At 40.7% G+C, this 15,679-nt stretch overlaps 1 protein-coding gene across 3 annotated transcripts in view; it reads right to left on the bottom strand.

The window, feature by feature from the left end:
• The window catches only part of gabra3 (gamma-aminobutyric acid type A receptor subunit alpha3), an 89,053-nt gene that overhangs the window by 35,829 nt on the left and 37,545 nt on the right, over nucleotides 1–15,679 (bottom strand). For all 3 annotated transcript variants that reach the window (XR_011684877.1, XM_071460708.1, XM_071460707.1), the window contains exons 3-4: nucleotides 7,855–7,976; nucleotides 3,805–3,872 (exon numbers count right to left, since the gene is read on the bottom strand). Coding sequence is in view for 2 of the 3 variants with exons in the window: in XM_071460708.1 (XP_071316809.1) it covers nucleotides 3,805–3,872; nucleotides 7,855–7,976 (190 nt within the window). In the remaining variant the exon portion in view is untranslated. The remainder of the gene's footprint in view (nucleotides 1–3,804; nucleotides 3,873–7,854; nucleotides 7,977–15,679) is intronic.

Genomic DNA, 15,679 nt, shown 5'->3' with positions numbered 1-15,679 from the left:
TGTAAAGCTTATTAGAGAGTTACATAACATAATTTATTAAAGGAATCTAGGGGGAAACAACTATCTTTGACTAAATGATGATGCTGATAACAAGAAGTAGACAAAGTAAAAATGTATGTCCTTAGCAGCTTACAGCTGATTTTCCTCTCACTGTCCCAAACTCATCTGCTCAACTCTGGTGAATAGTCCCCAAAACACAACTTTCCTTTGGTGAACACATCAAGAAAATACCTAAAAAAGCTTCTTTCCACCTCTGAAATACCTCCAGGATTAGTCATTTCCTCTCCTTTAACTGACCTAGAAAACTGTTCCATGCTTTTGTTTCCCAGAACTGTTTACTGCGATGCTCAATACTCGAGGCTGTCCCTCTCCACACTCATATAACACATCCGACTTGTCCTGAACTCAGTAGCCTGGAAACTCATGAACCAGAAAACACGATCGCACGACCCTGACCTACTGTAGATTTGCCTTCGTTGGCTCTGAGCACCAGAACTCAAGAGTGCCTTCAAACCCCAACTATACTTTAAATCATGAGAATAACTCGCCCATCAGTACATCACACAATTACCCGATATGCTACAAACCTGGTCCAGCTCTCTGCTTGCTGGACGTAATAGCCCTTCTCCAAACTCAAGAAAAACTGAGCCACCCTCCAAACCACTCACCCTCAGAGGCCCTTTTGGAAATGGGCGCCAATTTCAGCAATTCAGACCATTCATTATTAAAGTCCAGAGTCAGGACTTACTTATTTAGTGCAGCCTACTATCCACATTTGCTCATTACACTGCATAATTGTTGGTCTTGTCCTCTCATTCCTCCCACCTCCTCGAAAAGGGCCCCAGAGCTCTCTGTGCTGATCTGTAATCCACACAATAGCTGTGCAGCAGTACAGTACCTTTTGTGAAGGTAGAATTTAGTGTAAGAGAACTGAGTAGTGAATCTCCAGTATTGTTGAGTTACACTCACACACAAAAAAAATCCTTGAATTAAAACATTTAGGATGTCTGGGTAGACCTCTGTGTCCACAACATTGTATAAACACAGAAAATGTTATAATGGTAAACAAAGAAATACAGATTGTGAGTAAATATAGTATATCACATCCAAAAGATAAAAACACATATTTATAGACCTGCAAAGTTTTACTAAATGATACTCACATCTGTTCCTTAGTTTGATGTTTCCTGAAGTCTAAAACATCATCATCATCTTTTAAGGCTAGACTGTGAAAAGTCTTGATAAAAAAAATGCTTGAAGCCTTTAATTAGTGTTTATGTGCATATAGATCAAGAAAATGTTGTGTAACCTGAGGCCAGAATGAGCCCTGCCCGGGTAACGATCAGTGTAATCCTGACGTCAAATCTAACACTGACCAAGCAATGCAGACATTTAACAGAAATCAATATTTCCACATCTGGGAACGGTCAGTGGCACCAACAGTCCATACATTGAGTGTGTGTGTTTGTGTGTGTGTGTGTGTCTGTGTGTCTGTGTGTGTGTCTGTGTGTGTAACAGGGATTTTGCCTTTGACAGGACACAGAAAACACCTGCTCTGGCTGCAGTAACGCTGGCTCCCATCAAAAGATTACCACAAGTGGGTTTCTGTGGCCTGTGCAGCCGTCACATGTGCCACTGACTGTGCTCTGTGCCGTTTGCCACTGATTCATGATGTTGCCAAGTGGAGCATGTGAAGAGAATAAAAGATTGGGGCTAGAATTGAGCCCTGAGAGACCCCAAAGGTGATATCTGCAGAAAAAGATAAAGCACTGTCTATTGTGATAAAGTGAGAGAGCAAACACTGTCTCACAAAGCAACTTCAACATACTGTGGTCAGCATCTATTTTCACAGTGGCAGGAAAGTGGAAGTAAAACCTGAACCCAGGATTTTTGTTTTTGCATTTAATTCACGGACGTCTCTCATTCAATACCAACAGATAAAGCAAGACAAACAATCTACATCACCATGTCATAAAATTACACCAGTGTCTCATTCTAAAAAAAAAATCTATTTTACAATTTATGGCCTTGAGGGGAAAATATGTCAGAACATGGTAAGAGGATGTCCCATTGTTTGCAGGCTAGTCGCCTTCAAGAATTTCAGTGTGATTAATAATATGGTAAATTTAGTAAATAATTGATAACGATTGCTAACTCATGTAAGCTATCTGCTGTGCAGCCTTGAGAGCCAGCACAAGCACATAGATCACAACAGTGCAATGATACATTTAAACTGAAAAAATTTACATAATGGTTGTTACTTGAAATAAGGCTCTTGAAGTCTTCGCTGTAATACAACGTGAATGAAATCAAAGCGTTTCCTTCCAAAGACTTTTGGCCTCTACCATCCACTGTAGTAGTCTTCACAGAAGTCCATGAAATCCTCACGAGATCTTCACTGACTTCTGTAAAGTTTGAGTCTGACAGCCTGAATGTGAGCTGTTCCAGAGAAGTTGATGTTTGCAACATGAAGAGTCTCCCCAGTGAGACAACAAAACCTCAGCTCAGTTCTCCAAAAAGCACTAATCTCACTACGTCATACAGGCTGTCGGGCCTGCTCAGAGCTGAGCCAGAGAAACCACCCAGTGCTCAAGGCGGTCAATTAAAGCTGCATGATCAAATATGTCAAATGCTGTATATGGTCCCAAGACAAAGTGCGAACCATCTCTAGCATCTGCTGTCTCAAGGAGGTCATTCAGGGCTCGTAATGGAATTTCTCCAGAACCGTGCTGTTTCAAAAGACAGTACCTTGACTTGGGACATCGTTTTCTGAAATAACTTTTGTTGTTGTAAAATGATTTAAATGCTGTCTTTTCTTCTTAGTACAGTTGTTTTCTTAAGTTATTTAACTGTTCTAGCTGGGTAGTGAATTGCATGCCCATCAGCTGCAAACCACATTAGTAATGATTGTTTCTATGATTGGATTGTATGATCCACCTCTAAATTCATTAAAATGTTGTATTAAGTCTTTATTTGTCCAACCGAAATATTGTAAATTAAGTACGCAATATTGTCATATTAGATTTTCAGTGGTGAAAAGAAACAGCCGGAGAGTCTGTAGTTGTAGGTCTACATCTGTGTTCCAACAAGACTAGGTTTTGCCAGCTGAAGTCAAAGTGTTGCATGCATGAAAGTGGAGGAAAATGTGCCAGTACGCCAACTATGTATAAAAAATAAATTACACACACCAACAATGCCAAAATTGTCTGTAAGGAAGCGTGCAGGAGCAACATCAGGTGGACAGGTAGAACACATCATGCAGAAAATGGAGTACAGCAGGAATATTGTTTTAAAATAGCTATAATCTGTCAGACTGTGACCATGGAGAGCGAGAAAACAAGAGAAGAAAAGCAAGGTTTGCTTTGGTGGGTTGGTTGGTTACCACACTATTCAGTCATTTCCTACCTGAATTGAAGTGCTTCATTTCTGTAGCACCTAAGATAATGGTAGAAATAACTTTTTCTTTTTTTTTTTTTTTTTTTTTAAATCATCTACACATAATTATCAGAATCAGAAACAAAATACAAAAATATATCTATTGGAAATAAAAGAGAAATTTTACAAGTATGATCAAGCTCTCCTGAAGCTTGAATATCTAAACAAACTAAATAAAGAGGTGGGGGACGCTGCTGTCTGCAAAGAAATTTCACAAGGTTGCAGAATCAGAAATGTTCTTCAAGTGCTTTTGTCCAACTTAAACAATAATAAGTGCAGCAGAGTGGAGACTCTTTAATACTCTGCTTGGATCTGATGACTCACAGTGCTGATCACAGCGAGGAGGAAAGAGAAGAGAATAATACTCACCATGTCTGTATCTGACACCGGCCCAAAACTCGTCACGTAGATGTTTGTCCTCACTTCTGTCACACTCTCTGAGGAAAGAGACAAGGAACAGAGCACATCAGTCTGTATTTGCTGCAGCTCTGTCTTCGTTAAGCTGATTGTTTGTGTACATGACGGTGAAGTTTGCCTGTTGGCATTTAACTAAGCGGCTTCACACAGAAATTCAGCTGTAATCAAGTGTTAGAGGATCAATTCAAACTGAGGAAAAACTGAAGATTTAGACATTCAGTGAAAGATTTGTGCCTTCTGGATGGATTAATACCTGGATTCTTGCTGTCTTTTCCCGTCATTTTGTCTAAACTAAATGTCATTGCTGTTGTGATACAGATTGCAGGTTTAAGAATGTAACACTAAACCACGAGTATCAAGCTTTGCTGGGCAGCATTGGTTATAGCACTCCCAACTATTTGGCCCAAGAGAGTTTTTTTCAACCTCAATTCAGAGGCTGTGTTGCTGTGAGCCAGTCCACAGATGCTTTTGAAAATCTTTCGTTCAAAAATTACCATTTGTTTGGCTGAAGCTCGTTTTGTCCACTACAGCATAAAATCAGCTTTGGGCCTGGCCCAAGTCTGTATCATTGGAGAGAAGACATCCCTTTTGACCCAAAATAATTTTAGTTAACCTGCCCCAAAAACATTTAACTGTCCCTAAGGGACTACTCGCTCTGGAATAAAATGCAGCAACTCAGCATTAAGGATGCAAGACTGTGTGTATTTTTTATTCAAATAATGGGCACACTCTGTTGGCATTACACAGTCCTATACACACATTATAATCACATAAGACATGATGTAGTCTGTTGCAGTATGAATCTGTCATTACTGTCTGGAGGCTTTTCTGTTCTGTATATTCCTGTTAATTATAATTACATGTATCATTGCACTTTACGTTACGTTACGAGCTCCATAATTGCTTTTGTTCTGTCATAATGGTTTATAGATGATACTTGATACCATGGCAATGATCAAATTGATCATTATACAGTACGTTAGTCAAGACTTTTAAATGCGATATGTTTTAAGAGATGTGGAATGACTGTTTCCAAATACTTCAGAAGTGATTTTCATGCAGCATTAAGGAGGGCATGATATGAAAGTCGTGACAGATCAAAATGTGCCCGCTCCAGTGTGGGCTGAATCAGCTCCTCTGGCACAAATGTGTAAAGTAGGCTTTTGGGCCATTGGTGAGACAAATAGCTGCTCCCGCAGGAGCAACAACTATAGACTGATGAGACTTTTCTCCAAAAGTGAATAGATCCTCAGCTCTAACTGTGTCCCAGATCTAAGCGACCACCCACAGGTGAAGTCTCCAGTCCTCTAGCAAAGGGCCCCCCAGAGAGATGAGATCTACTTCCACATTAATCATTTCTGTGACACAAATAGCGCTCACAAATATGTGATTATCACAACACTGAGTCAGCAGTTTGCATGGCAGGCATAGGCAGGGGAACAGAATGAGTTGCCCCCTTTCTGTTTACAACAATGCACCAGAGCATAGGGCAGAGCTAATAGATGCTGCTGAAAATGAAATTAAATGGTGTCTGTGCAGTCAGTCTGTCTGAGACGCTCCCACTTGGCTGTTTATCTGTAGGACTGTGGGTGGTGGGGCAATGGGGTGGCCAACAGGAGGTGGTCTTGTTCCTCTTCAGACAGAAGCCCTTGACTATGACTGAGCATGCCGGCTGTACTGAGAGGGGCCTGACTGCTGTGTCTGTTTGCAGGTGGATGGTTGGACTGTTGAGGGTTTAAACTGGAAGCCCTCAGCATTTTTGATCAATAAGATTAATTTAGAACCATCTGCAACACAAAATGACCTACTGTGCTGCACCACGCAATCACTGCTCCACGTGAGGAAATCATCACGACTGTGAGCCATGACTGGTGCAGGCCTCACCATCTCCTTGCCGTTGGAGATGTGGACGTCTGTACAGAGGCAGATTATGACTCTAACGTCTTGTGCCTGGTTCTTCTGTCTGGGTGCAGCCACAGAGTCCAGGTCATGCAGCCTGGTGGCTCTGCAGCCTGGTAGCCACGCTCGTGGCTGCAGCAGCGAGCACTAGAGCAGAAATGACCATTCCAGCTGGCTGGCTGAGAAATGGCAAAGCCTGCTTGAGCATGTGGGCTTGCTGTTATGCGTTTTGCTGTCCTTGAGGGACGAATATTTGGATGAAATGGCATCAATTAGAGGGATTTCCACTGAAATGGTTGCTTATTTGCCATCTGGGCATGACTGAGCAAAGACTTCCACCCAAGGGAAGGCAGATTTCCATAACAGTGCTGCACAAAATGACCTGACTTTAGTGTTAGCTTTGGTTTAAGTGTATTTTCTGTATGAGTTACCATGCCTTTAGATGCTTCTAGCAAATGAGTGAGTGACATTTTGGAGCCAAAAACTACTGAAGGAAGATAGTGTCTCTCACTACATTACAGTAATGAGCAGAAAATGTTAATTTCTATGGAACATAGTAAACCTTGTCTCAAATCTACCAGCCCATCTATATATCATATATTTAATATGATAAATGTTGATATTAATGTTTTTTTCACTCCTGTTCTCTGCTTCTATTTCTTAGAAAATCTAAGTTTTGTAATTTCAGTTCCCATAATACTGGGAGACATAAACCAGAAGAATAGTGTTGCTATGGATTGAGTCATTAATGCTGTGGGGTTTTATTAGTCTGCTGTATATTTGCGGTTGAAATCTTGTGAGCTGCAGAAAAAGACCATCACCAGGAGTTCAGATGTCAGGCAGAAGTATTTATTGTAATCTTGGTGCCAAGGAGAAAATGATGAGCAGTACAAAGCCAACAAGTGAATCAGAGTAGTGTCACACCAATTTCTAAGAATGTGTTTTCCAGCAGGGCATATATAACCCAGACGTCACATGTCCTTATCTAACTATTGTTATGTGTCTTGCCTGTTCTTCATTCATACTTGTCTGGAAACAGAGTCCTCTAAGTTATGCTTCTCCCTACATTCTTATAAGACCTTGGTTACCCTAGTTAAAGAGGACAGGATGGCTCCATTGAGACACTATCAGAATAATATAAAGGCTAAACATTGAACCATTGTCTAACAATGTTAGGGCGTTATGATCTGGACTCTTGGAGTATTAGTGAGGCCTACAAAATAAGTAAGAAAATTCCTTCACAATATTTTGTCCAACTGACGATGATGATGAATTAGCTGTTAGCAGCTCCTGTTTGCACTGTTCTCATGAATGTACTGACAACTATCACTGAAATACTTGCAAACGTGATCATTCTCCGGCAGTTATAAGGAAGCATCTTTTTTCTGTGATTTCTAACTGGATTTATGGATGTTTATTTGCAATGGACCTCAGACATAATGATGGTGTTGGGAAGTCTCGTCACAGTGAATCTAAGAACATGTGTATCATGCCTCTGTGTTCAGACTCAATTGAGTTATAGCTCTGAGGTGAACGAGTCTTTAAGTGCCTTACGTGCCTCCATGAGTCGTGTGTCAGAGCTGCTGCTGACCATCTTGATAAGTGGACCAGACGACAGTAACTCACTTCCTGTTGTTTTCAGAACACTGATACACTCCCGTCCAATTCACCTCACACTCACTCCCTCTGTAAACCCCCCCCTCCCTCTGCAACTCTCACATGTCCCACGAAAACCTGTGATCTACATAAACAAGTCAATTCTACTGGTTTTTACTCAAACTTTTAAAAATTATTCTATCTATTAAATCATCTGGAAAAATATCTCTTGATCAGTTTGGTGAACATCAACAATACAGATTATGCCGTGTAGACCTGTACAGTACATTTATTTTAGATTTCATCTGCTTCTATTGTTTACATCATTATAAAATGAAAATTATAATGTGTGAGAGGATGAATGTATGTGTATGGAAACTTCTAATACCTGATGGGTATTTTCATGTATCCCACTTATCTGTGTCCTACAACAGTGCCACAGTGAGGAGTCTGTAATTTCTTTCTCTGTAGGTGTCTCTGATTTATCTAATATATACATCTGCTTACCTCCCAGCCCAGGACGTAGCCTGTTGTCATATCCATCCAACAGCCTGTCTAGGATTCGGGTGAAAATAGTGATATTGTCTTTACTATCATCGGGCAGCGGCTCTCTGTGTCCAACGACTGCCCTGTAGGAGGAAATGAGAGAGAGGAAGATGGATTCAAAAGACAGAAAACGCATAACGTGATAAAAACGTTGATTTATTGTTCAATAACTGAAGCGCTGAGACTGACGTGCCTGCAGTGTGCGGTGGTGTGAAAGCCTGCTGTTTGCCTCTGACTGTTTCATGTGTTTTGACACTTCATCTTAAATGATTTATTAATTAAAACATTGCATATAACAGCTTTCAGAATAAATAAATGATGTCAGCATGAATTGTTTTGCATTTTGGCCATGATCCACGGTGGATTTCATTTCAAATTGTTTTGAAGATAACTTTAATACAGTATATATTTAATGTAATTCAGTGTTGTAAATTTGTCTCTGATGAGGAATTAGGACTGATTCCTCCTGCCTCTTTAATATGTCTCTCACAGTGAAAATCTGATGTCACTGATCAGCCTTGGGCTTTAATCAATATTTGGATAATAACCGTCTGGTTGTATTTGTTTTGTTACATTTGTCTTCACAAGCTGGAGCCTCCATATTTTACAATTTATGATAATGAATTCCTTCCCAAATAGGAAATACTCTGCAGCGTTTTGTTAGAGAATTCATCATATGCTATCAGCCACTGGTTATTAATTTACATGGCCCACAATCCCCTGCAGAACAATATTGTGGCGAGATGAAAAGGCCACTATACTGAAGGTGGAACGTTGACGAGTTAATGTGTACCATCTTTAATTAAACTAAAATCCCCCAAGGAACTGACCTATAATATCCAAGTATTCCCCATCAACAACCACTCCATGTCCTGATGCACGATCACAGACACAGCGCTGTGCTGTGCTGGTCGGTAAGGACGGAGTTTTAAGAAATTTTGGGTTTGAACAGGAACCTGTATTTTCTTTGAATGTTGCTTTCAGGGAAGCCCAGGCTCTCAGCAGCAAATCTTTATAAGAGCCTCTTTATAAGCCTCTTAATAACAACTACACATATGAGTCCATCTCCACTACAACCCCATCAATTTAAAACATTTTCTAGGTGAAAGTCACTACTTCCAGTGTTTGCAGTTGTGCTTATTATGAGTTTGGGGTTGTTGGGATTTCACCCTGCATGGAGACATTTGGGCAAATGGTTTCAGCTTGGCTAAGTGGCTATTATGCAGGCATATAAGAGCTATAAATAAATATCAATTAAGCATCAGGGCTCCCTCATCTTCCAGAGATCACTTCCTCTATATGGTAATGTTTCCTGTGGTCTACACTGTAATAAACCAGCACATGAAGATTTATGAAGCCCAAAAAAGAAAGAAAGAAAGTCTGTTTTTATTCTTGGGAAGACTAATTATGAAGTATTAAATGTCGCATTAATATGAGTAACTGTTAAGCTGTTCTGCTGCACAAGTATTTCTGATAACATTCTGTTGTAATGGCAAGGCATGCTGAAGGGTTACCTACTCATTAATGAATTAATTCATTAAAATTGCTCTGTTTGTCTTTGGATACCGCTTCAACCTAATATTTTTGAACTAGGTTGACTATTTAAAGATATAATCCTCAAGATTTTCATAAATCCAACACATTTTTTATACTATTATTATCACCTTTTTTCTGCATTAGTCAGTGCGGTCACATCCAGAAGTGGTTGCTCTGCTTAGTAATTTTAATTGTCACTGCCACCACACTTGATTCAAATTCATATGCATGAGGGACTGACTGGAAATGATGAATGCATGTAATGCGGCATTACTGTGTGTGATTTTATCGAACTAATAACAGCCTCATTGTTTACTGTTTGCTCTTCTGAATCTGCATTACAGCTGTTATGTTATGATTGAAAACCAAACATCATCCTGCTGCTGCTGCTTCACATTAAAAGCCTGCAATTGGTGAAAAACAGGGTTTCTTGTGAAGAAAACACAGGAAATGCAAGATGATTAATCAAAAATGTGTAATTTTTGAGATTGTTGGACAGAAGATCTGTTTGCTGCTGTATTAAACTGCACTTGCCTGTTACCACGGTGACCATAGGACTGAAATCTTGAGGAGTACAACATTAAGAGTAACACAGTAATGATTAGGCAGATGATGTCAGATATTTGAGGTGCAGTATCTCCAAAGTGTCCTCCACTGAGTCTGAGCCCTTTAACACTCAGCTCACGATTTGCACCTTATTGAATAGGGCACAATTTGATATATTCTGGTTTTCAAATAGGTACCTAACTGTATAATTAAGCTCTGCTAAAAATCTGTTCATCTAACAATGTAAGAAATGCACATTTCTGGCTTTTCAATCAGGCACCTTATCAAAAAATGACAGGCAGGCATGTTCAGGCACACTGAAAACACTGAATACAAAAAGCTTGGGAAATGGCTGCGACTACTTTAACTGCAATTGGTAACAACTCACTTAACATGAATCATATATCAAACAAAAAGCCTTCGGTGGCCTCTCTGCCAGCACCGGTGGAGATTCAAAAATTAATGAGGAACCTTTAGTCCCTGAGAAACCATTCAAACGTCTGCCCCACACTATTAGATCGACTTCACAAAAACAAAGTACTTGTATGCTGTGACGCATCTGCGTGTTTTACCGAAGCACTCACAATCTCTCTCTCACACACACACACACACACACACACACACACACACACACATGCTAACCTCTTCCAGGATCAGCCAGCTGTTTAAATTCACTGATGAGCACAAAGAAATGGGACATTCCCTTTTTGAATATGAAATCATTTCTGTTTTAAAACACATGGGTTGTATAATCAGCCCCCTTTCATTATTCAGTCTCAATACAAGCATACATAATACATAATAAAAAAATAAGGAGGGGCAGGACAGTCATTATTATAATCCTGGACATAAAGAAAAACATTTGAAGGGAACAAATTCTGCCTCAGCAACTGACATCATCAAACATTTGTCTGGATTTTACCTGAAGGAGAACAAGCAGAAAAGGTGTCAAAAGTGAGAACGTAATGACGAACACCTCCAATGTTTCACAATACGCCACTGTTGTACATCTACTGATTTCAATGTGATGCTAAATTCGACATCCTGCATCTGTAAAATATTTATATGGTCATGAGTTTAGCACATAAATAATGTTCATTTCTAATAACTGTCATGCTGTCTGATTGTTCTACATGGTTGCTATGAAGTTAAAACTTGGTGGTTGAAAGTGAATTGTGAGCATTTGATCATGAGATGAGTGGCATGTATTTATCAGTATTGTGTGAAACAAGCCTGGAAAACTGTGTTGTTAAGGTCCCAAAACACAGAAGCAGAAAACAGAAAGAAAAAGTTTTTCTTTATTTTTGACAACGACGACGTCCACCTGCAGTAAATGATTGATTATTTCCACAGCTGACAGGTTTAACTAATTCAGCTCCAGGGTGCTGGTATTTTTGTGTGGTGGCTCACTGTGTCTGACTGAGACAATTCCTGTAAATGAAACCGAGCCACCATCTAAGATTAATGAACAATGTCATTAAGTATGGCTGTTCTTTTACTGATGCGACAAAACATCTGTTGCAAAAAAAGGTGTTTTTACAGCTCAACGCACTACAACGTAAGAAAACAGACAAAACACTGGACAATTCAGAAAACACAAATGTTTCCAGGGGACACTAAAAACTGATGAACTGGCTGGGACGCACTTGTTCGATGCTTTGTGACTTTTAAAGTTAAAAGCATTTAGCAATATTATATGGATGTTTTATAATACAATGCAACACGAGTGAGTCCCAGCCAGGTTCATCAGTTTTTAGTGTCCCTTGGAAGGACTTCCATTGTCGCATGTGTTTCTTGCAGTGCATTTGTGTATTGATTATTGATGACGATGTTTTCTTAATTTGCAGTGTGTTGAGCTCTCGAGGCCACTGTATCTTTTACTATATGGAGTCTACTCAAATTCAACCTGTGCAGATGTTCAACTGCAGAATTGGTGAAAACACCTGTGTGGGTGTGCAGGACCTTAAAGTTGACAATAGGACAGCACTGTTTGGAAATGGCAGCTCAGTGTCATATTTATTGAACTTGTGAAATCAACAGGAAGTCTGGTCAGTGTCCTCATGATGCTGACAGACTACTGAAGCTCAGACAAATCCAGGATCTGTTGGACTAATCTGTGAACTAATCAGTCTCTGCTCAGTCTGTCACACTGACTTAATAACATTGGCGCTATCTGCACCAAAAACATATCAAAAATATTCTGCTACAGGCAGAAAACAAACTTGCGCAGGCTTCTTTACAGCTTTTATCTTTTGGTTTATTTGCTGCAAGTACACACCGTCACAGACACTGACCAAAGTCTGACATCTCACCACCAAAACTGTCGACTCATGCTTCGACATTTGTGACAAGAAAATCGCTGCTGCATCCAACACCGCCTCAGGCTTCATTCAGACAGAATGGAGCAGTGAATGGTGCACAATGTTTACCTAAGGCTAGTTCTCTATTTACACCCTATCTCTGAAGTAAAACATTTGAGCTATTCTTATTACAGTTATTACAGTTTGGGGTCTAAAGGTCGCATTTTACTGGAGGTATCAGATGCAGTATAATGCAGGGGCACATTAAACACAGCAGCAGCGTGGCTCATTACATGAATGGGATTATATGCCCGAGAGCATATGGTCAATTAAACAACTTCATACTGTGTGTACAAACAGACTTTGAACTTTTCTGGAGGTGAATTCTGTCTGAAGAAAAGACACTCAACTCACACTTGGAAAAAAAAAAGTTTCTTAATTGGCCATGTTCTGTGGAAGTTCTCTCTTTAATTAATTATTGCTCAGTCCCATTTCTGAAAGGCACCGGATTTACAGCGCTAAAATGAAGTGTAGGTGCTCTTTTCTCTTTCCGCTCTCAAAGATGAGAGACACAGAAAAGTTTGAAAAATCTTGTACTCAAATATGCAAATATGCACCATTTATTATTGTGCACTAGTTTGCGTAATCAAAACCTTGATGAAACTTTGTGAAAGTCAGTACCTGTGAAAGTCCACTTTTTTACCCTGATGACATTCACTGATGTTCATGGATGTTGCAGACCATGAAGTGGCCAGTCTCTGCTGTGCAGGAAGTGTCTTACTGACAGTGTAAGAAGGATGAGTGGGTAAAGACATTGTGGGCTGGTGAGAACAAATGTGTGTGGGCTGAGCAGGCTGAGTTAGTGGAACGGGCAAGTAATGAGTGAGTGGGCTGGCTCTTATCCAAGGTTAGTGCACTGAACCAGCCTGACAGGTGAGGGATTGCAGACTTGGCCAGGGAAGAGATGTAGTGGTGGTCTCTCAGGGCGCACACGGGTGCTTGCCTCCAGCCAGGGGAGGTGGAGTGAGTGGGGAAGCTGGAGGGAGGCGAGCAGTGATGAAAGCTGTGAGATGAAGGTGCTTTACAAGCTGACAGAGTGATGGCAAATAGACTTGAGTGAGGAGGAGTAATTGTCCAAGTTACAGTTCAAGCGTGCCGTTCTGTGCAAATGTGTGTTTAATGCAGTGACTGATTTGACTTGTGAGGTCAGTTATTTCATCCTGCGGCTCCTGGTTGTTGAATATTTGAAGCGGTTTGAAACAGTTTGAGTAAATCCTCTCTGTACACGCGGCAGGGCAAAAGAAAAGAGCCAGCAGAAAACTTGACCAATTAAGACCTGAGTGACAAACTGTGGTTTTAGCTGGTGACTCTTCTCTTCTTCTGTCATCCGCACAGTGTAGCTGCAGTCGACTTAAAGGTCCCATGAAATGGTATTAGTACCTTAATGTGATGTGTTTCCATTTAAAGGAGGATGGTGGGACGGCGTTTTAGACAGTGAGGGATCACACTTAAGGTAATGGGCTTAGGCAGTCTCATTTGGTAGAAGTCAGGAAGGTCAGACTGTTGAAAAGTTTGCGAGGACTTTTAAGTTACACCCACCAGTCCAGCATGACGTCACCACTGAAGATGCACTGTTTATGAGGAGGTAGAAGCATCGAATTAGCTTTGACCTACAAACACTTTAAACAAACTGAGGCCACATTCAGCTGTGTGGGAAAACATGCAGCCCTCTCATGCATTTCAATGAGGCCAGTCCGACAACACAACAGGCCGGGGGTGCCAATGTGGAGGACTCTGGCAAGAAAATGCAGAGTTTGTCTGGCAAAAAAAAAAAAAGTTGAACTGGCCTCAACTTTGGAACACAACAAGACATCTGGCAACGCGTTGCTTTGACCGATCAAATGCATGCAAGCCCCCATTCCTAGCGGACTAATTTGTAACATGAACACAGCGATTCGACTGTTTACATCCTGAAAAAGGGAATAATTGCCACCATGAGAAGCCTGGATTGTATTTTGTGTTTCAGTGCTACTTGAAGCATAACGCCCCCACGAATGCAGCAGAGGCTGTTTGTTAAAGGGAAATCCATTGATTTTAACCTCAGTGTGTGTGTGCTTGCAGGTCTTGGGGAGTACTACTGCATATGTGAAACAAAGTTGTACTGTATAAAGCTTTTTGTGGCTCCAGAGGGAGCTGCAGGAAATCTGATTCATGTCCACAATGATGTCACAGAGTCAGTGTCAGCTCGGTCTGAAGACTGCGAGCTTGAAAAGTTTGGAGTTAGAAAGAAGTGAACTTACAGACGTGTGTTGCCTTCTCCTTATCGCGAGCGGCTTGAGGCAACATTAGTCACTCCTAGCACAACACACCTGAATCTGAATTGAAGTGGTTGCTGTTGCAGAATGAGTTGCATTCTGGGTAATGCATGCGGTGGTTGTGACAAGCAAGATTGTTTGGAATTAAAAAAAACAATATCTCTGGTTCTGCTCCATCCACCTTGAGTCTGACAGTGCTATAGGTGAATTTTGTTGTGATCTGATACAAGAGCAGAAAAGAGGGAAGAAACAAACAGTCTCTCTGATTCACTCTCATCCATACAAACTTTTAATGTATTTAAAAAAAATAAATGGCGGCTGCTTCTGCTCACACTTCTTGAATTCAAAGTGAGCACCTCAGGAAAGGCTTCAGCATCCTCACCCGATTGCCCCATCTCTCTCCAAGTGTATATCACCCCCTCTGGAGTGATAGGTGTGCCACGGATGACTGATAAGAATCCTGATATCCATCCACCACTAAAGTGCCCAGACGCACTCACTGAACTATCTTGTTGCCAAGTGCTGGGGGCGACCGAAATCGAATGGAGGGGATTAGTGAGGCTGCTCTGAGCTTTGTGGAAAAGATATATTGGAAGCTGATGACTTTTCTTGACTGCAGTTATGGGGGCACTGGTTTATTTATTATATATGTGGCAACAAATATTTCATTCCATCTTCCTGTTAACTAAATCCCACAATGGGGGGAAAAGGCATGGGGGAGGAGAGGGTGTCTAATTAGCACATTCTTGATTAATAAATAGTAAATTCCAAACTTGAATTCATGCATAGGTTAACCTTTACGACATAAATAATCTTCCTTGCCAGATCCTCCCACTCACATTCTCCCCAAGCCACCAACAATATATTGATAATGTTATGCAGTGGCACATTATGCACCATATTGTCTGTTAGCAAAGCATGCCTTGTATCACTGAAAGCCTTTGCAATGTGACTGATTTTCTCTTTGTTTTTGTCTTTCTTCTGTCTTCCACTTGCCTGTGTTGAGTAGATAATATGTGCAGGGGAGAAATTGTGGGGGGTGGGGGATCTAATCTCTGCTAACATACAATAGCTGAGGCTGACTCCAGG

The sequence above is a fragment of the Trachinotus anak genome, unplaced genomic scaffold (genome assembly GCF_046630095.1).
Source record: "Trachinotus anak isolate AG129_WGS33_773 ecotype Australia unplaced genomic scaffold, CSIRO_AGI_Tana_v1 ptg000024l, whole genome shotgun sequence".
NCBI lineage: Eukaryota > Metazoa > Chordata > Actinopteri > Carangiformes > Carangidae > Trachinotus > Trachinotus anak.
Note: the sequence above shows the minus strand (reverse complement) of the source record. Positions and strands in the feature narration are given on the sequence as shown.